Source organism: Danio rerio, chromosome 13 (genome assembly GCF_049306965.1).
Source record: "Danio rerio strain Tuebingen ecotype United States chromosome 13, GRCz12tu, whole genome shotgun sequence".
Lineage (NCBI taxonomy): Eukaryota > Metazoa > Chordata > Actinopteri > Cypriniformes > Danionidae > Danio > Danio rerio.
Window position 1 is genome coordinate 14,280,001 of NC_133188.1, and position 21,359 is coordinate 14,301,359.

At 36.0% G+C, this 21,359-nt stretch overlaps 1 protein-coding gene across 20 annotated transcripts in view; it reads left to right on the forward strand.

Annotated features, from left to right (window-relative positions):
* slc4a11 (solute carrier family 4 member 11) overlaps window positions 1-21,359 on the forward strand; it is a 176,500-nt gene that overhangs the window by 126,083 nt on the left and 29,058 nt on the right. For 10 of the 20 annotated variants that reach the window (XM_073919605.1, XM_068212859.1, XM_068212860.1 and 7 more), the window contains 5 exons: window positions 2,786-2,870; window positions 5,564-5,689; window positions 5,799-5,912; window positions 11,590-11,722; window positions 16,250-16,323. In XM_073919605.1, coding sequence (XP_073775706.1) covers window positions 2,786-2,870; window positions 5,564-5,689; window positions 5,799-5,912; window positions 11,590-11,722; window positions 16,250-16,323 — 532 coding nt within the window. Of the gene's footprint in view, window positions 1-2,347; window positions 2,408-2,785; window positions 2,871-5,563; window positions 5,690-5,798; window positions 5,913-11,589; window positions 11,723-16,249; window positions 16,324-21,359 lie in introns of all 20 variants that reach the window. The other 10 variants (XM_073919600.1, XM_068212856.1, XM_068212858.1 and 7 more) reach the window with 2 other exon arrangements.

Consider the following 21,359-nt stretch of genomic DNA (forward strand, 5'->3'; position numbering starts at 1 on the left):
AGGTCTTAAAAAGTCTTAAAATGTCTTAAATTCACTGAAATGTGGTGTTAAATAATTTTAAACAGGTCTTAATTTTCTTTGGTCCATGTAAAGCTACTCAATCGGTACAACCAACAATCCATTCAAAAAAAAAAAAAAAACACATCAACAAAAGTAAAATGTATTAACCCTATTAACCAGTATGGTTTAATTTTATTCCTTACATCCTTACAATAACATTTGTTTAAAAGTTCTTTATGTATTTATGAATAACTGCACTGTAAAAAATAAAAAAGTTAACTCAACCTAAAATTTAAGGCAACAAATTTCAGGAGCTTTTTGAGTTGACTCAACATTCAACCCAATTACTGCACTTGACTCGATTTAAGTTGTGTAAACTCAAAAATGAGTAAACTCAAAAATGCTTTTAAATTTTAAGTTGTATCTACTTTTTTTACAGCGTGTATGTTGTACATAAATTAAATTTATTATAGTTTTTAAAACTTGTCTTTTTAAAGAAGTATTATGCTAATAAAAATATACAGTGATCAGCATATATAAGTATAGCCCTCATAAATCTCTCTTTTAAATTCATATTTTTAATAGGATGCTATACAATAATATATTTGCGCATATACATTAGGTTAGTCAGTACTGAAGTCAAATCTGGAGCTTATCTAACAAAATAACTTACGATAACGGACCAAAAGCTAGTACACCCAAATTTATATGTAAGAGAAAAATATTTAATACAAATTTAAAAAATAAATAATAATAATAATAGTTGTTGAAATTTTGTAGGTTGTAATTTATTTATTTATATATTTTTTTGCAATATTTTGCTTTGGTTTAATTGTATTATCTTTCTAATCCTAAATATGCTTGATGACTAAAATATTATTTTAATAAATATATCTTTATTAAATCTGTTTTGTTTAAAAGCACCAAAATACATTGTCCATATTCACTGAGAAATGGATACAAATATTAATTTTCAAAATGCTATGTACTCAATTATGCTGAGCACAGTATATAACTGAGTTTGTTTGTTTCGACTCATTATTTTAAATATGTGGCTAAGAAATAACAGAATTTTATGGGGCAAGTTATAAAAAATCCTTTGGCTATTATGAAAAATCCTTAGCGTTTTGCCATGTTAAAGCCTTGTATTTCATTTATAATAGTCTTAAAGACTTGAAAAGTCTTGAATGAATGAAACCTGCAGAAACCCTAAAATAGTTAATTATTAGTTTTGAGTAGTTAATTGATTCAGGATCATAAAAAAGCTTCTTTCCTGACAAATTGAAGATTTGGTTTTAAAATTATTTTAAATATAACGACACCTGCTTCGAATGTTATCACTCGAATCACTTGAATGGGCATTATCTGTGGTTATTAGCTGTTAGATATTAGGCATGGGCCAGTAAGAGTCTAACGGAATGATAACCTTGGATAAAAATATCAAAATATGTTTTGTGATTACTGCTAAATACTTTTTTAAATGTATGGGTAAAAAAAACTCAAACTTTTTTCCCCTTTTAACACAAAATATTTTAGTTTGAAAAACATTGCTGTCTTCATTTGTTTCAAAAACACAGATTTCTTTACAATTTAAAACAACATCTTTGGATATCTTTTCTGAGGGAGATACTGTTGTTCTAAAAAACTAAAAAAAAAAATGAAAAAAATTTGTAAATAAAACATCTTACTCATACCTTAGGAACGGTATTACAGAAAACTTTGTCGGTTTTAAAACCCTGACTTTTTTAAACTGCTCTATACCTTGAAAATGGTAAATGTCTCATGCCTATTAGATATGGGCCAGTAGAGGCCTTCTGCGCCCTCTAATAGGTTCAGAAGGCTGTTATGATCCATTCACATGGAATCTCTGGCTCATATCTATCAGCTGATAACCACTGATAATGCCCATTCAATCGAGTGATAACATTGGAATCGGCTGGACAGACTGGTCTTTTTTCTGTTTATTGCTTTGAATTATTCTGTGCCATTTGTAGTCTTTTTTCAATCTAATTGCATTCAACTTAGAATGCTAAATGTAAACATGTAAGTGGTTTTGTATGTTTGTGTGTGTGTGGTTCTTCAGAATTATAACAATATTCACAAACATCCACAATTACAAAAGCGCACACCACTTAACAGAGGCTTTATATTCATAAAAGCGCTTAAGCCCGTCTAATGCAGTTTCTGAAATGCACACATGTCAGATGTTTCCTGCCGCCGCATTAATGGACGTGTAAGTAAGTAAGTAAGGTAACAGGTGTGTGGCCTGTGCTCTGCTGATGCGGTTGTAATGTTTGTGCTTCTGTACTAATGCTGTTCTAACACTGGGCTGTGTCTCTTTCTCCAGTCTGCAGAATCTGTGTTCTCTCATCTTGTGTCTCTCTCTCTGCTGTGCAGGGGGCCCTGTGTGAGTGCGATTACACTGAGCTTCTGTGTGTGTGTGACTGTGTGAGGATTTAACTCAGACAGAGTGTGTGTGTTTTTGTCTGCTTTAACAGTATCTCTTTCCTTGCGGTGTGTATGTGTGAGTGTATGTGCTTTGGTGTGTGTATTTGCTGTGGTTCGGCAGGATTTGGTGTGTGTGATGTTTAATTAGTGTGTGAGTGTGTGTGTGCGCTTTAATCCTGTGCCTCTCCTGATGGAGCATTGCAGTAAATGTATTTAAATGTTTTGACTTTTATATGTAGATATATGTATATATGTGTGTGTGTATGTATGTGTATAATCCTCTTTCTCTCTCTCTGTCTTTTTGTGTGTGCGCGTGTGTGTGTGTGTGTGTGTGTAGTGTAGGGATTTTTTCAGGGTGGGAAGAGGAATCTATGAGGATCTGTGTCGCCGGCTGCCTCTCTACCCGTCTGACTTCACTGATGGTGTGTCGAGCATAAATGTACAAATCACACTGTTTTAGATGCAAACGCTGTAATGATGGAATTGTTCTGGAAATGTAGGGGGTTTTAAAGTTTTCAGAGGAGAATATATGCTTCTCTTGTGGTCTTAATAGCTTATTTTGTTCAATACTAGCTAGGACATTGTGTACAACTGCTGCATATCTAGCATTATTTTACACACATTTATTTACTGTATAGTAGGGGTAATGGTACACAATTGTTATTTATCTGTTTTGAAGTCAGTTTTTTGGTACAGCATTGCTTCAATGTGTATTTTTAATTTATAATTAAAGTTTTATTAAATAATTAATAAATAATTAACTTTATTAACCCTCTTAGGACCCATGACTAGCATCTCTCTTTTTTATAAAGAAAGGCCACTAAATACCCTATCATAAACCCGGCGCAATAAAGCGCAAGACGTGTTTGGCGCGATTTGTTGTTATTTTCAGTCCAGCGCAACTCTAATTTTCACGTTTTGCACTCAACACATTGTTAAATAGCAAAATTATTTGTGTCACTTTGTGGACTCCTTGGTGTGCAAGTTGGTATTTTGAAAAATCAGGTCTAAAATTCAGTGCAGACCGTGTTAGTTATGTGTCTATGCAGGTCCAAAATGCGTGCACATTGTTTAACACACACAGAATGTAGAGCAACACACAAATATATTTACATATAAAATAAATAAAGGATGAAATTGTTACAAAAATTATTATTTTTCTCATAAATATAAAAAAAACTCCATGCCTTCTTCATCTCAGGCGGCTTTTTCAGTTTGTTTATGAAACTTTCCATTTGTATAAAGTTATAATTATTAGCAGTATTATTTATTATATTCATATTTATATTTGTTTTAATAAAAAAGTTTAGATTTGTCCACCTGTCAGGTTTTGGAGATGTATGCGTCAGAGTAGGACGTGTGTTTGGATATAACTTTTTTTTTTTTTTGACCACACTTCATTATTATTGTTCATTTATTTGTTTGCTGGAAATTAGATCTAAATTTAGAAATAGTTTTGAAGCAAATCTTTGTGTAAATTAAATATGTGGGCTAATAGATGTCTTCAGTGGATTGCGTACAACACCGTTTGCTTATCCACGAAAATAAAAAGGAGTAAAGTAAAGAGTAAAAGTAAAGAGAAAAAGTAAAGAGGCAGAGTCTTTTTGTTCTTTATCCTCTCACTGTAGATTATTGCGTATTTTTCCATCCTTAAAAGCAAAAGTGTATTTGAACACTTAATGCTTTTGCACTATGTGCTTTAGACTTTGCGCCTAGATCTTTAAAATAGAGCCCTAAGAATACACTGTTGATTTTGGTCACACAAATAAGTGTTATACACAATTTGAATCAGTTAAGTTTCTACTTTTTTTGTGTATACTCACAATGTGTGCTTTTGCAAAATAAGGAAAATAAACAGTGTGCGCATACAAAAAACTTGAATGCCTATAATCTATTCCTTATTACTTGGCCAGTATTTTAGCATTAAAGGCTGCATGTAAATACATTGCTCATTGCACATTGATTAAATTGTCAATTATTTTTAGATGTAATAATCAGCACTTTGTAATTTAAGAAAATGAAATTGAATCAAACTAAATGAAATCAACATTGTAATTAAGTCAGTTTTTACATTTGTGTCTAAATCTTATTGTAATTGTGTTTCTTCTCTAATTTGTTGTTCAAATAATTTACACAGTGTTTTTCATTACTTGTTTTTAGATTTATTAACATATGTAGCTGTGGGAGAAAAGAAAGAAATAAAACCACAAACATTTGTTTCAATCAAAAATGATTTTTTTTCTATAAACTACTGATGACTATTATTACAACTTTAAAATCTAAATATTGCCATTTAGAGCCTTTTTATTTTGTTGCCATTTTCAGACTTTTTTGTTTAGTTTTAGACAACACAATATTTGTGTTTTAAGTTTTAACTTTAGAAGAGTTATGAAATCAATATTTATTGGAATAATATAGACAGAATTATTAGCCTCCCTGAATTATTAGTTTATTTTCCCCCCAATTTCTGTTTAATGAAAAGGAGATTGAGGAGATGAAGAGGAAAACACATTTCTAATCAGATTAGTTTTCATAACACATTTCTAATAACTGATTTATTTTATCTTTGCCATGATGACTAGTAAATAATTTTTTACTAGATATTTTTCAAGACACTTCTATACAGTTAAAGTGCAGTTTAAAGCCTTAACTAGGTTAATTAGGTTAACTAGGCAGGTTAGGGTAATTAGGCAAGTTATTGTATATTGATGGTTTGTTCTGTAGAATATCGGTGAAATATATAGCTTAAAGGGGCTAATAATTTTGACCTTGAAAATATATATATATATATATATATATATATATATATATATATATATATATATATATATATATATATATATATATATATATATATATATATATATATATATATATATATATAGCTGTAAATTAGATTATATAATTATAGATTCAATATATTTTAATTAATATGGTCATGACATGATGTATTTATGTTGTGCAAATGTTTTGTGAAAAGCACTTCTCTCAAGTTAATTTTTCTAGTGAACTAACAAACTGTTAGAGCACTAATGGAAAGTGAAGTAATGCTTGCTAAAATATGACATATGTGTTATGTGTATGACATAAATGTGTTTTTTTTCTTTTCTTTCAGGATTAGTGGGTAATAACAAAGCCCTGGTCAAGTTCATGACGACGTCCATTTTCCTCTACATCGCTGTGCTGCTTCCCGCCATTGCTTTTGGCTCACTGAATGATGAGAGCACTCGGGGAGAGATCGGTGATCACACTGTCTCACACACACACACACACACACACACACACACACACACACACACACTCCTCTCTCACACACACACATAGACTGAGCTGTTCTCTCTTTTGATTAGATGTTCAGAAGACGATCATCGGGCAGAGCATAGGAGGAATTATCTACTCGCTGTGCGCTGGCTCTCCTCTGGTCATTCCTCTAACCACAGCGCCCATCGCCATTTTCATCAGTGGTATGTACACATGTACACATACATTTATGCTGATAAAAGAATTGATATTTCATACTTTTCCACAGTATTGACAGCTGTCACCCCACAGTCCCACGTCAAAACAAGATACTCTCAGTCAGACCACCACAGTCTAGTCTGTCCCAAAACCTTTTTTAGAAGCTCCAACCGGTTTTCATTTATTTATTTATTTTCTTTTCAGCTTCGTCCCTTTATTAATCCTGGGTCGCCACAGTGGAATAAACTGCCAACTTTTCCAGCATATATTTTATGCAGCGGATGCCCTTCCAGCTGCAACCTAGTACTGGGAAACATCCACACATCCCATTCACACTCATACACTACATAAAATTTAGCTTACCCAATTTACCCATACCACATGTCTTTGGACTTGTTGAGGGAAACCGGAGCACCCAGGGGGAACCCACAAAAACACAGAGAGAACTTGCAAACTCCACACAGAAATGCCAACTGACCCAACCGAGGCTCAAACCAGCGACCTTCTTGCTGTAAAGCGATCGTGCTACCCACTGCACCACCTTGACGCCCCAACCGGTTTTATCACTTTAAATATCAATCAAGTGCAAAACCTGTTAGAGAAGTCAGTACTCTGATGTATTTTGTGCATCTCTTTCTCTCTTACTGTAAGTTCATGAACATGTTTTACACTTAAAAAGTCAACAAGCCATTCTAGTTGTTTGAAACTAAATGAAGTAATCAAATGAATTGGATGAGAACTTTTTGATTAAGCGAGATTTAAGCTGTTCATATGAACGACTCTCTCTGGTGAGTTACTGTGCGCCTCTATCAAAGTAGGTGGCAGTATGCACTTATAAGCTGGTTCGCATACCCACCAATAAAACCCCTCAAGAAGAAGTCACTGCGCATGCTTAGCTTAACAAGCTGAACTTTTGGATTTCCACAGTTGTGGTGTTTCACATATATGTGGAGAACTTATTGCAGAACGAAGTGCACTTGCAGTTCCTTTTGCATGTTGACGATTAAAAATGAGACATTGTGAGGATGTGAGACAATATAGCTATATTGGTTATTTGGTGAAATCCCAGCTAGCCAGCTGCAAGTTAAGAACTTCAATGCTGCCTGCACTCAAAAAAAAAATTGTTGAATGAACATGATTTAATCGTGTATTTAATCATGATTTAACCCTTTATACATCTAATCCAATCAAGTAAACCTGAACTGCTTTGAACATGTTGTATGAACACAAAGCACATTTGTAGATAAAACATGGTTTCAATATGTCAGTCTAACTTCTTTGCAACTAATTGACTCAAAATGTTTGTATTGTGTTATTCTAATTAAAATGATCCTAATTTACTCAATGTACCACTAAAGCTTTACTTTAACAAAATAATGTCTTGTTAAATCAGCTAGTAACTTTCTTGTTCAATATTGTTGTTTAAATTCATTCATTCATTTTCTTGTCGGGTTAGTCTCTTTAATAATCCGGGGTCGCCACAGCGGAATGAACCACCAACTTATCCAGCAAGTTTTTTACGCAGTGGATGCCCTTCCAGCCACAACCTATCTGGGAAATATTCACACACAAACACTCATACACTACGGACAATTTAGCTTACCCAATTCACCTGTACCACATGTCTTTGGACTGTGGCGGAAACCGGAGCACCCGGAGGAAACCCACGCGAAAGCATGGAGAACATACAAACTCCACACAGAAACGCCAACTGAGCCGAGGTTCGAACCAGCGACCCAGCGACCTTCTTGCTGTGAGGCGAACGTGCTACCCACTGTGCCACTGCCTCGCCCTGTTGTTTAAATGACATTTTTTAAATTACAATACTATGAAGCAAGATTTAAAATTAAGTAATTCAACACAAAAAGGACAGAAAACATGTTATATATATATATTATTATTATTATTATTATAGCCTTTAGCAGGCACCAATCACATTTAAACAAATTTCTTCTTTAATATTCTGATACAAAATGTTATATAATATTCAAAATTGTAATATGTAATATAAAATGTATAAGAAACATTTAGCCAACAAAATAACCTTGGCTCTTAAGAAAACTGATCCCCAAGCAATACCTGTAGGACGTTAACATCATTTTTTTTACCAATTGAGTTTAAACAGCTTTCTTCACTTTGGTACTCCTATTCAAAATGTAAAAGTATAAAATGTATAGGAAACATATAGCCAACAACATTACATGCATAACATTCAAGCTCTTGGGAAAACCAAATCCCAAACTGTGCCGAAAACACGCGGTGATACTTCTTGTTGTTTTCGTATGGTGACATCCAAACGCACTACCGCCACCTACTGATATGCGCGAAGTGACTCTCCAGAGTGAGAGTTGTCGATTTGAAGCGTCTCAGTCTCATTGAATCAACATGTTCTGATCAAAATCATTTGATTATTTCTTGATTCAGTTTCAAATAACATGAATTAATCATTTAAAGGGCCATAAAACCCTCTCGTTTCAGCAGGGTGTTTTCACACCTCTACTTTGGAAAAAGTCAGAAAAGTGGGCGTGTCCAGCTCTGTTTAGGGGGGAGTGTCGGAGGAACTAAAGTGGGATGGTGTGGGAGTGTCTATTTGGGCACGCGCGAGTTTCAGTCAAAATACACACACATGAGAAAGTGATGGTGTTTAACCTACATGGACATCTGTAGTCGAATTATTTGCCAAATTATTAAATGTTGGACTTTAATTGCAGTTTGGCTCTTTCATTCAGGGAATTCATTCATGCCCCTCGCGATAAACGCGATATTTGATTCGAGGATCTGCTCTAAGCGTGTATTTTTCATGCAATGTTTGATACCGCACGGCGAATGAGAGAAAAAAAAAACTCTGCATTTCCCGGAAACTTAAATACACACGGCAGGTAGCGTCAGAAAGCCGCGTGTGTTATTCCGGTCACAAAATGCGGTGCTATGTTTGCACTCAGTGCAATAGTTAACTTAATTCGATACGAACAAACTGAATAAACAAAGAGCAATGGTCGCTCACTTACCAAATCTGTAGAGACAGGACAATCACCAGCAACTAGAGCCGCGTCATTATGAAGAGAAGACTAACGTTACAAGCGAATCCGGATTTCAGCGTTTGCAGATGAGAACAGCTCTCAGGTAAACAATGTTCCTCCTTAGACACGTAAGTTATTGTTGTCGAGCGTCGCCTACACTGTTAATCCACACGTTATCCAGATGAGCTCTCACAGAGAGAAAATGAAAACGAAACTTAATGGCAGCAAACTTTAAAAGCAACACTTCACGCTTGTTTTGCCAACACAACGTGGCGTCTCTGTGGCGTAAACACGGTGACACTAATGAATATTAATGAAGTTGCACAATAGAGCGCGCTGATTGGTTTGAACCAAGCCTTACTCATGCATTAATGCATCACACTGTAAGACGTAATAAGACTCACTTTGGCACAGACGCCCAGTCTGCACGCTGGAAAACAGGCTATTATGTCATGACAGTGACGCAGCTTCAAAAATTCGTTTCAAACAGGAAGTACGAATTTGCTTGAAATAACGCAAAAACAACCAATTTACACTTTTTAGTGAAATACAGTATAAGTGTCCTAATAGTGTTTTTAGCAGTATACGACTGTCAACAGCTCAAAAAATGTGTTTTGGTGTTTCGTGACCCTTTAACATACGTAAACTTGATTTGTTCTTTTCAATCTGACAAATTTTTATTTTGTAAATCCAATACATGCCTAGTTGATTTTTTTGAGTGTACTACCTGTAAGACAAATCTAATTGAAGCAACAAAATATATTTTAATAACCATAGATGGACAAGACCGAAACTTGTTGATGTAACAAGGACGGATTTTGTTGAGTTTGAGTCAGTAAGTGCTTTACCGACATTGAGGGAATAAGAATAAATTCAGTAAAAATCAGATAAACACAACACAAACTTTTTAATTCAGTTAGCTGCAAAGAAGTTACACAAGCCAGTTAAAACCATGTTGAACTGACACATTTATATTCTGTTCATATAACACATTCAAAGCAGTTCAAGTTTATTTGATTTGTTTAGATGCACAATGGGTGCAACTATTAAATCATGTTGATTCAACACATGTTTTTTTAAAGTGTACTTCTGCCGATTTTCATGTCGATTTTTACTTGCTCTTAAAAAAATATTCTCTGGGCCTAACAAAAACTGTAAAACAGTTATATCTTAGCCAAGTATCTCAAATAACAAGATAAATATAGTTGTATTCAAACAGTTCCTATTCAACATATCTTCTCTTTGAAGGTTTATTATTACTGATTGTCATGAAATTTCTGAATAACAGTCTCTCCAGGTTGAATATCCCAGATCACCAGTTAACTATGCACAAATAGAGAGCATTAATTAAGAAAGGAATAAAAATTGTAATTTTAAACACTGCTCTGGTAATATTCCAGTGTGGTATTAAAAAAGCTATAGAGTATCAATATTTTTAAAGGTATATTCACACTGTGCATGGTTGTCTTGAACCATGCTCAGGCACGATTGTCCTTCCTCCCCTCTCGCCCTGCACTCACATTACATTTTTTGCTGCTTACATGATCGATGATGCGACTGTTTAGTTTAACAGAAGAGAAGTGCTCTCACTCTGTACAATTGAGATTGCTTTATTTATATCGTTTTGTATTATTTTAAGTCATTTGGAATGCAGTGATATGCAGTCATATCTTTTGCTAAACAATCCCTTTTTAAATCAAAACAAATCGTTTTTGACGCTCATAAAAATGCTCATGAAAGTCATCTTGCTGCACGTATTAATAGGTTTACTGAAGGTGCAGCTGACGTACAGCGAGGGGTTTGTATCTTTGATAAACTGTTAGAGTTTCCATTCACTAAAAAGTAAGAATGATTAATAAAACCATATGAAACAGTTCCTTAAAAGTGACGTTTTTAGCTCATTCAGATTACTTACACTTGTCAAATGAAAGGGGAAAGGGGGGTCAAATATGCCTGGACATGGTTCAAATAACCTAGTGTGAGTACACCCTAAGGTAGCATATTAAAGCCTATCAAAAATTCCAGTATCGTGACAACAAACATAAATGCATACCTTGACTCTCCCCCGTGGTCTGGTCTTAAACGTTATTTTTTGCGGTGTGTTTAGAAGAGCACTCACTGTTTGTTGAATACTTTGACTTTGAGTGTTTAGAGTGCTCTGCTAACCACAGGATGAGGAGGAACAAGACTCTTAATCTCACAAACAGCGGGATGGGAGTGCGATACGGCCGCCATTTGTTTGGGCAAAGTTTGATGTTTGCCCTGGCTGAGAGGAGATTTCCTCCGTAAGCTCATTCCTGCGGCTGCAATCGCACTCTGTCACCAGCGGGAGGGTTGCCCTGAAAAATGGATTTGCTGGTGGAAAATGAAATTCTGCTTGGGTAAAAAATGTGCAGATGAGGACAGAACCACATCATACATCCATGATAATGATCCTTCCCCAATCAGAGATCTGGTCTTGTGGGTTTCTCGTGGGAATAACAGCTGCATTTTTTTCTTTAAATGTTTGGGAGCAATTCTTTAAACATCAAACGGTCAGAGTTTACTGTGTGCTAAAATCCTGGGTCATTACAAGATGGGGTTGATTGGGTTATTTTTGCATACACTCCTAATGACTGCAGTGTTCTAATTCTTTTGTGTGTTTGTCTCTGTTTGGCCGCAGTGATCAGAGGGATCTGCGATGATTATGAGCTGGACTTTGCAGCGTTTTATGCCTGCATCGGCCTGTGGAACAGCCTCTTCCTCATCATGGGAGGAGTCTTCAACCTCAGCCTGCTTGTTAAGCTTTTCAAGAGGTCAGACGCACGTTTATTAATGCTTAGACATGCTAGAGCTGCTTGATTCATCGTTGGAAGGTTAATCCATTAATCATTTAAGATTTTAAATACTATTATTGCCTCCATGTCAACTGCAAGAATTATATTTTGTGAAAAGGTGACATCAAGCACATCCATTAAACATGTTCAGTTGATAAATAGATTAATCTTGAGTCAAACATCCATGCAAACCTTTGACAAATGTTGTCACAGCAATTCAGAGCTGGCACTTTTAGTTATGGAACAGTTTCACAAGGTCTTTTTAGCCACAAACATTCAGATTACATAAGTACTGGGAAAAAATATATATACTGTAGTTTGATTATATAATTATGCCACACTGTAAACAAAAAGAAATCTTAATTAACATTTTCCGTATTTTGTGATTTACAAGTATTCTCGTTTTTACGGTTGTGAATTGGATTATGGGACCTTGATCTCTGCTCTGTTGAAAATTCAGCTCCATAGCATACCTGCCAACCAGGACTGTCACAAGCTTAACTGTCACTCTAGGCCAGGGATGGGCAAACTTGATCCTCGAGGGCCAGTGTCCCTGCAGAGTTTTGTTCCAACACTAGTCAAACACACTTGAACAAACTAATCAGTGTCTTCAAGATCACTAGAAATCTAAAAGCAGGTGTGTTTAATTAGAGTAGGAGCTAAACTGTGCAGGACACCGGCCCTCCAGGACCGAGTTTACCCACCCCTGCTCTAGGCATACGATGAACGCGATGCTCTCACTGTGTTGACACCCACAAATTGCAAATTGTAGTTGGGCGGCGTTGGACGAAAGTAAATTGGGGAAGGGTTGTAATATAGCAAGGGGTGTCGCGGATGGAGGGCGGGGGGGGGGGGGTGTCTCCATGTCGCCCCTAGCAAGATGTCACCCTGGGCGATCGCTCATATTGCCCATGCCTAAATCTGCCACTGCTGCCAACACTCCCGAGAGTCTGCCTTGTTTCAGACCCATCGTCCACCACCCTTCCATTTTGTTATTTCTTTCAGAAAAGTCCCATAATTTCAGCCCTGCCCCTGGTCCTGAGGTTTTTGGCACAGTCTGTAACTCTCACGGGTTGTCAACTTTGGTATAGTATTCAACACGGCCCATAGTACACTTACCAACACTACAGTACAGTTACTAATCTGGTTCTCAACTGTGTTATTCAGACAAACCCACACCACCACCTCTCCCCCCAACCACCAGTCTCCTGGAATTTCGGAGACAAATGTTGGCAGGGATGCTCTACAGTTCAACAAAGTGACCCTTATTGACATTTTAGTAGTTTGAAATAATGTAATGTATTAAAAAATAATGTAGAGAGAAAACAGTCTGTAAAGTCACAGAAAATATTCTGGCAGTTTATTACAGGTTTTTGTTTCAAAATATTTTTGTAAAGCCAGTCCAGACAATATATTAGGGTTGTCTCGATCGGGGTTTTTTGCCCTCGAATCCGAGTCGGAGTCATTTGATTTTGAGTATCTACCGTTACTGAAACCCGATCCAATACTTAAAGAGCTTCTACTTTGCTCCTACTTTTAATGACACTTACATGTTATGATCTAGAGGAAGAAAAAATTGGTCTATTTGTAGAAGTTACTGACAAAGTCCCTGTCAAAGTCTGACAATGTCTCTGCTGCTCCTTCAATAGCAAATGGCCAGCGAATCCTGCTTTGCAGCATAGGTTATTGTATTAATCATCAGAAAAATGACAGGAACAAACACAGCACACGGTTGGCTATATTGTGGTATTGTGAAAATTAACTTTAACCATTTATTCCCTGCAGCTGAATCTCCATCTGTCAGTGATCGCTATATTTTTTACGTTATGACCAGTCCGTGATCCCTGTGTCTGAAGTGAAAGCACATTCACATTTTACCAGAACTAGAACTACATATTTGGTGATGTAGCGTGTCAACGTCGATGCGATCAAGCAAAAGATCCAAACCCAACTCGATTCATTGATTCGACTCTGAGTCAATTATTTTGCTAAAGAATCTATAGTTTTTAACACAGTGCACTTTCAGATTTTAAACCTAAGCTGGATGTTTTTATTCACTTTGTGCTGTGTTAGACACTTTTATGGAAGCTCATTTTCAAAAACCTATAATAGGGGCTCTTTAATACATAAGTAGAAACAGATCCAGGATGTTCCTTTTTTTATTTAATATACCTTATTTTAACATTCACCAATTCTGTTAAAAACAGAGCAGTCCTGTGAGGTAGCTTGAACAATCCAGTAATAAATAACATAAATTCTTCACTTTCGGACTTGCAACAGTAAATATAAAAAACAAAAAAACAAATAGTACCTCAGCTTAAAACACCCGGCAGGCAATCCCAAGTTTACCTGTCTCACAGTTTGCTGTGGCAATGTTGTCGTCATCAACGTCATCAACTTTATAATACCTCCAGACCCCAGACATACTTTCTACTTCAAGCTGCTTCCGTGTTCTACTTTACCGGCATTTAACCAATCGCATCTCTGCAACAAAGCAATGTCCTGCCACACACACGTTGCTGTTTTGTGTGAAGTCAAGAAAGAGGTTTAACCCTGTGCCACCGCATAACTATTGATGTGTTAAAAAAGAATGAGAATATATTTATTGGATCAAATCCCTACAATATATCACTTTTTAATGAAAGTAACATTTTCGGATTTTTCAAGGTTAAAAGTTGTTGAAAGAACCATAGTTTGGGAGTCTGAAGAATTTTTTTTAAAACCTGGTACTGGATAAATCTGAAAATGTCACCCTGCTGCTTTTGTGTGAACACCAAATCAGCATATTTTGTAAAACGATGATGTCATCATCCCATGTCTTGACACCGCTATCACATAACATCAACTACATGTTGGTTTGAATACAGCTTGCAATATTTATGAATTATGTTTATTTATTTGTGTATCTCTGTTGGAGAATTGACCCTTTGCTAAGCCACACCCAAAAACAGCCACCCACCAATCATGGCTAAGCAACTGTAGCTACGCGCAGGGGCTCTGTCAAACTTTCGAGCAAGTGCATATGGATTGTGCAAATCCGATACCCGGTATCCTGAAAGTTTGAACAGGATGGTGGAATTTTTTTTTCTTTTCAAAACGAAAAACCCAAGAGGCAATAACTCACACACCTCTACAAAAACACAAAGCAGGTTATGTTCACAGCTGTCTTTTTTTTTTTTCGCTCGATATTATGAGCACTGCTCCGTTTAAGCCTTCGCCATCGTAACTTTGTCATATTATTAGCGAATAGGTCATAATAACATGAGTTAGCGATCCGGCTTTGTCTGGCTTTCTCGGATATCTCACCTGTTAGCCAAAAATGACATTATATCCCTGGCAATGTCTGACAATGGTGCATACAAATTGTAAAAGACGTGCCAGGCACGAAAGCTTGACAGGCATAGCAACAGTAAATAAGGAGAGCGGGGCTTAACGAAGGGGCAATGAAGCACCCCATACTGATCTGGCATGCATACTACTGTACATAGTTTTTACTCGCTTTTAGTGGTTTCATGTGTACATAGATATCTTTTTAGATAGGGAAAAAATTGATTAGACAGGAAAAGCTCTGTCTTTATGTGAATGTAGCCTCAGGATCTTGGAAGAACAGTGATCTGTATTTAAAATGAATAAATAGATAAAAAAAAAAAAAATTTTAACAAAAAAATAAGTTTGGCCTAAAATTAAACAAAAGTAAGGTGGCTAACAGAGCTTAATGTGCTGCAATTTAAGAAAACACACGCAATTAAAAAAATGACAGCAAATTAAAAAAAGATCTTCATTCGTTTGACACCACACATGCTGCAAATCCTTACAACTCAATTACATTTTAAAAAACCAGGAGTATTTTCTCACAAAGCAAACAAATGAAGAAAACACGCTGCATTTTCTCACAACAGTTTTTCACAGCACGGAACACAATGGAAATGTTTCAAGGTGACCCAAAAAATGTGACGGACTTGGCTATTTAGGTTATGATTATTTTGGCTAATAAAATTCAAAAGACAAGGGAATGAGAATGTTAAAATAAACAAACAAAAACCCACCTTTCAAAGATCACCTACAACATCACACTTTTGGGTCTCCTTAAAACATTTCCATTGTGTTCCTTTGTTTTTGCAAGTGTTGTGAGAATGCAGCACCTTTTCATAAATTGTTTGTGCTGTGAGAAAATGCAGAAACATGTTTTTGTAAAAACTGTGATGTTGATGTAAAGTACTTGACAACTAAACAACAGTGGACTACAGGAGTACAGTAAATGTGTGTTTCAATACCTGAAAATGATCTTTTTTTGTGGATTTTGTGTTGTTTGTGGATGCATTTGAACAATGTTGTCATCTATACACAAAACATTTTTAAAAATGCAAAGAAAAAAAGTCTTCCAGTTTTTAGTAGTTGTGGCTCAAATACATTTTATGCAGAATCGTGCAGCTCTAATACTTTCTCATGCTGATGTCACCGCTTGACAGCTGAAATGTTTTTGATGTTGATGTTTTTGTTCCGTAGGTCGATAGAGGAGGTGATAGCTCTGTTCATTTCCATTGCTTTTGTAGCAGACGCAGTTAAGGGCACTGTCAAGAGTGAGTGTTGCACACACACGCACACACACACACACACACACACAGCAAACACAAACAACAGGTTCATTTGAATTGCTGTGCGAATGATTTTGATCTTTTTAAGAAATAATGGGGTAACTAGTTGTGACGATGGAAAAATATATTTACCATTTTCATCATTACTGCTCAGGAAAAATAAAGCAGTTGATTTAACACATGACACTGTTTAGTGATAATGGAGACATGCTGTGTTTTATTAGTTGTCAGAAAAGCAACCTGCAGTTTCTTAACATCAAAATGCCATAACTTGATCTTCTGATGAAATCTCATACTTCAGTCATTCAGTCAATTTGACTATCTGCCTCAATCCAGTCAGTAGCTAATTGATAGAAAAAGTCCTCACTATACATTTTTGATCTGTTTTGCTCTGATTTGCTTCCTAATGCTATTCCTTGCTAATTCTGTTACAATGCAAACAAAGATATTTAATAGCAGTTTAAAACAATGAAAAACTTAACCAATTAATATAGTCATGTACTGTAAAATACATCAGGTGATAATGTTTACTGTATTGTTTTATATAGTACTGTAGACAATTATTATTAGCCTCTTTCACACAGTAAATATTGAGAACATTTCTAGAACACTTTACAGGTAAATTTAGAACAGCGCTGTTCACAAAGGCAAGGACGTTCGGGAAATTTTCCGGAAAAGACCATTCACACATCCATTCCAAAATACCAGTAAATTCTGATATCATTAACCAGAAATGGCCTCTAAACGGCAGTACTTGTATTTGTAAACATAGAAGGGGTTTGGGGTTTGTTAATGGGTTCACTTTTATTAAACGCTTTAGCATTCATGCTGCTGATTTTGTCCCAGAGCCATCCAAGGTCAGAAGTGATAACCGCGGCATAATGTTTATACGTTTGACTACATTACAAATTCTGTGAATGGATAAGTATTGTGAACAACTTCGATGTAAACATGTGGAGGAACACTTTCGTATGTCGAGATGTACATTTGTTTGTGTGCTAGCACTCACCAGAGCACTCCTTCACATGCACGAGTGCCACGCAGCAAAACGTGTGGCTAGCAGGTAAGCTCACAGTGGTTTATCATAAGCATTTTATCGATAATTTTTTACACAATTGGCATTAATGATGAATATAGAAACGTTATCAGCCTAACAATTAGCAGATAATTGTGTCTGGGAAAATATTCAAAGGCTTTTATTTTTATAAACAGCACAGATGTGAATGCGTCTGAATGTTCTTATTGGCTGGAGTAGACGTCACATGTCTTTAAAAGAAGAGCATTCATTTTGTAACACTATTTAAATTTTTTGAAAATACATTTAAAGTTTAAATATACTTTTTTTATAGCCAAATCTTTGAAAGATAAACCTCACAAACATTGGGTTTTAAAAAGTAGATTCTTGTAATCTTTGTTGGACAACTACAACTTCCCTTATATAGAAAACACACACAGAGACACACACACAAGCATTTTGCAGTGCCATGTCTTTATTGAACAAATGTGTTAAACAATCAAGATAACCTCTACTATAATGACCTCTTGAAAAAAAGGTAATTGGACTCAGCTGTGAGTTTGACCTGCCATCCTGAATCGAAAGCTGCATGTTACTTTTTTCTCGCCAAACAGTTGTGCTCAAAAGCAATCCAGTCTGATCAAAAGGGACTCAAGGAAACCTCAGAAGAACAACTCATAAAACTCAATGTTTGCAAGAGACTTTGGGAGATTTATGCCTACAGTCGTGAGGATTACGGCACCATCAGTTCAGCACCATTGCTGCGTTTCCTAGTAAATGAACGCTGTCTGACGTGTGTTGAGAGACAGCTTTAATAAATGGGAAATAAGGGTCACTATCCTGTAAAACAAACAAACAAACAAGCAAACATGCATTTCATAAAGAGTCCCCAAGAGAGCGAACAGGAACTTTAAAGAAGTCACACAGCAAAATTTTACCCTCTTAATTAGTTTTTTTTTTGTCTTGATTTCTAGTACAAATATTAATACATTAATAAATCAAGTACATTTACTTGAGAAGTAGAATATTTATTTTACTTACAGTCAAGCCAGTGATGTACGCAACTTTAATAGATTATTAAAGAAGATTGTTTTTTATGTAATGTGGTTCATAAATGCAAGTGAATAGCTATTATTTACTGAACATTACTTATTTTGTTATTTAATTCAAAGTCTTGGCAAACTATCCTGAGTACATGTATTACGGTGTTAAGAGTGCAAAATGTCTTAAGAATTACACATTTAAAAAAAAGAAAAAGTATTTTTGTTCTAATGAAGAAAAAATATTCTCTACATCTTTCATGATCTGAGGATATGACAGCAAATTTTCATTTTTTTGACTATTAACTCTTAAAATCTACTATTAAATGCCTCAAAATTTAGTGAGTCTAAGCCTTAAAAAGCTGTCAGTATTTTAAAGTTAAAACTTTATTTTTTTCATTCAAAAGATCATAATATTTGCAGTATTTATACTTGAAATAATGAATTGGTATGGAATCTGTATCCAGTTTCAATCAATTTCAGTATGTTGTTTACGGAATTTGTCATTCACACATTTGATTGGTGGTTTAGAAGTACAATCTATGGAATGCCGTTGGGGCCAAAAGTGTTTGAAACAATAACATTTGAATTCGACTTTGTCAACAAGTTCAGTGTCGGTGTTCTGTGTCAGTGAGTGTGTCAGTAGCTGTTTTCATTGCATAATTATCATAATTTCAATTGCATAATTACAAATATTATGCTATGCATCAATCAGAGCAACATTCAATGAAACTGATTAATTTGATACTATATTAGCATTTGTAATGTAGTAGTTTATTGGAATATTCAAATATAAGTAACACATATGATATATATTGTAATATAAAGCATATTGTAATCAGCTTGTAATAACTTTACAATTTCCTATTCCAAGCTTTTACTTATTTGAACTGAGAAAAATCTTTCAAAATAGCATATATGACCACTGTTTTGGTCATATCACACATTAAAGAGCATCTTTTTTCAAAGTTATGGTGTTCACTACAGTCTCTGGATTTGATGCATCCCAGACACCAATATTTTATAAGGGTTTATAAAAGGTGAATCACTTTTATAAATCTTAGATTAGGGACGTGTATATTAATACCATTTAATGTTCACTCATGGCATATGATCTCAGCGTGTGGGATCCTGGCATGTACATATGCAAACATCAGACATCCAAATTACCGGTCTGCATTCCCACGGCTGTCCCGCTTTTGGTGCTGTGTGTGTGTGTGTGTGTGTGTGTGTGTGTGTGTATGTGTGCGCACGCGCAAATGAGAGATGTGTGTGTGTGTGCGCGCGCGAATGAGAGAGAGAGCTTTGCCTGTGTGTGTGCTTGGTGCTATGTGTGTGTGTGTGTTAGTGCGCGCGTGCGAATGAGAGAGAAAGAGCTTTGCCTGTGTGTGTGCTTGGTGCTTATGTGTGTGTGTTAGTGCGCGCGCGTGCGCGCGCGAATAAGAGAGAAAGAGCTTTGTCTGTGTGTGTGTGCTTGGTGCTGTGTGTGTGTCTGTTTATACAGACAGCTTGTTATAGCCTGTCTGGACTGTATAGCTAGGTGATTTTCGGTTTTGTTCCCCCCCTGCTCTTTAGCGGGATCGGGCGCGTCGTGTAGAAAACGGGGCGGGTCGGGCAGCGGGACAACAAGTGCTTAATATAAGCGGGAGGAGTCGGGTTCGGGCTAAAACCTGGCGGGTGCAGGCGGGAGCGGGATTCAAAATTTAGTCCCGCGCAGATCTCTAATCCAAATTCAAAAATTTTTGTCCCAATTTTTGTTCCAATGAATCACTGAAATTTCAGGACTTTTGTCGTTGATAGCCTTCCATAGTAATCAGACATGGAGAATGACTAAAGTTTGAGGACATTTGTCTGTAATGACTTTCCATAATAATAATACATTTAAAACTACTAAAGTGTGTAAGCTTTTTTCCCTGGTGGCCTTTCATATTAATAATCAGACATTAAAGACTGACATATATTTCTCTGTGAAATGTGTGCAGCAGGTCTAACGTAGCCTTCAGTCACATACCCTTCATAACCTGATGCAAACTTTGAAAGAATGTGCACCTCTCAAAAAATTTAACTTGTGATTGGTCAGCTTGGTAGTGGTTAGAAGTGTGGCCGATCGCTTGACGCAGAAGTATAATACAGATAAACAGCCCAGAAAAAAATACTTGCTGAAGCATTATTATCTCTTTGTGCGTTTGTTTTTAATATACCTTAAGAAAATGTAAAAAATGCAAAACTTCCCATACCATCGCCAAAACCTCATTGCGACTGTGATGGATTGTGGGATGAATGCAATGATTATGGGGCTGTTTTGCTGCCTCAGGGTCTGGGCGGCTTGGAGACACTGAGGGACCAACGAGTTCCAAGTTGTATCAGGAGCAGAATGTCAGAGCGTCTGTTTGTGATCTGAAACTCAAAAGAGGTTGGGTCATTCAGCATGACAATGATCTAAAACACAGGAGTAAATCAACAACAGAGCGCAGAAACAAAAGAAAATCTGCACTTCACAATGGCCAAATTAGAGTCCTGACCCCACTTCCTTTGAAATGCACTGCTGTGATGCAAAACAGGCCGTTGGAGAAAGACATCCCAAACATGCGCATGAACCGAAACAATGCGTGTGTGTTATCAGCATCGGTTGATCTTATTGGCAGTCAACAAGATTCCACAAAAATTCCATCAATAATTGTGACTGTTTAAACCAATTATTCAATAAAGATGTGGCACAAGAAAAAATTTTTTCGCTTTGGAAAGCATTTATGCTGACAAATTCAAAACGTTTACACTACATACACCAAACAGGACATTACAGTGACTTATTTTAGGCAGAATCTTATCTTTAAAACAATTTTTTTTTTAATAATTTGAAACTTGGTAATATTATCATTTTAATAATTCAATTGAATAATATGCTCTCACCGGCCACTTTATTAGGTACAGGTTTATTAGGACGCCTTTTTGCCTTCAGAACTGCC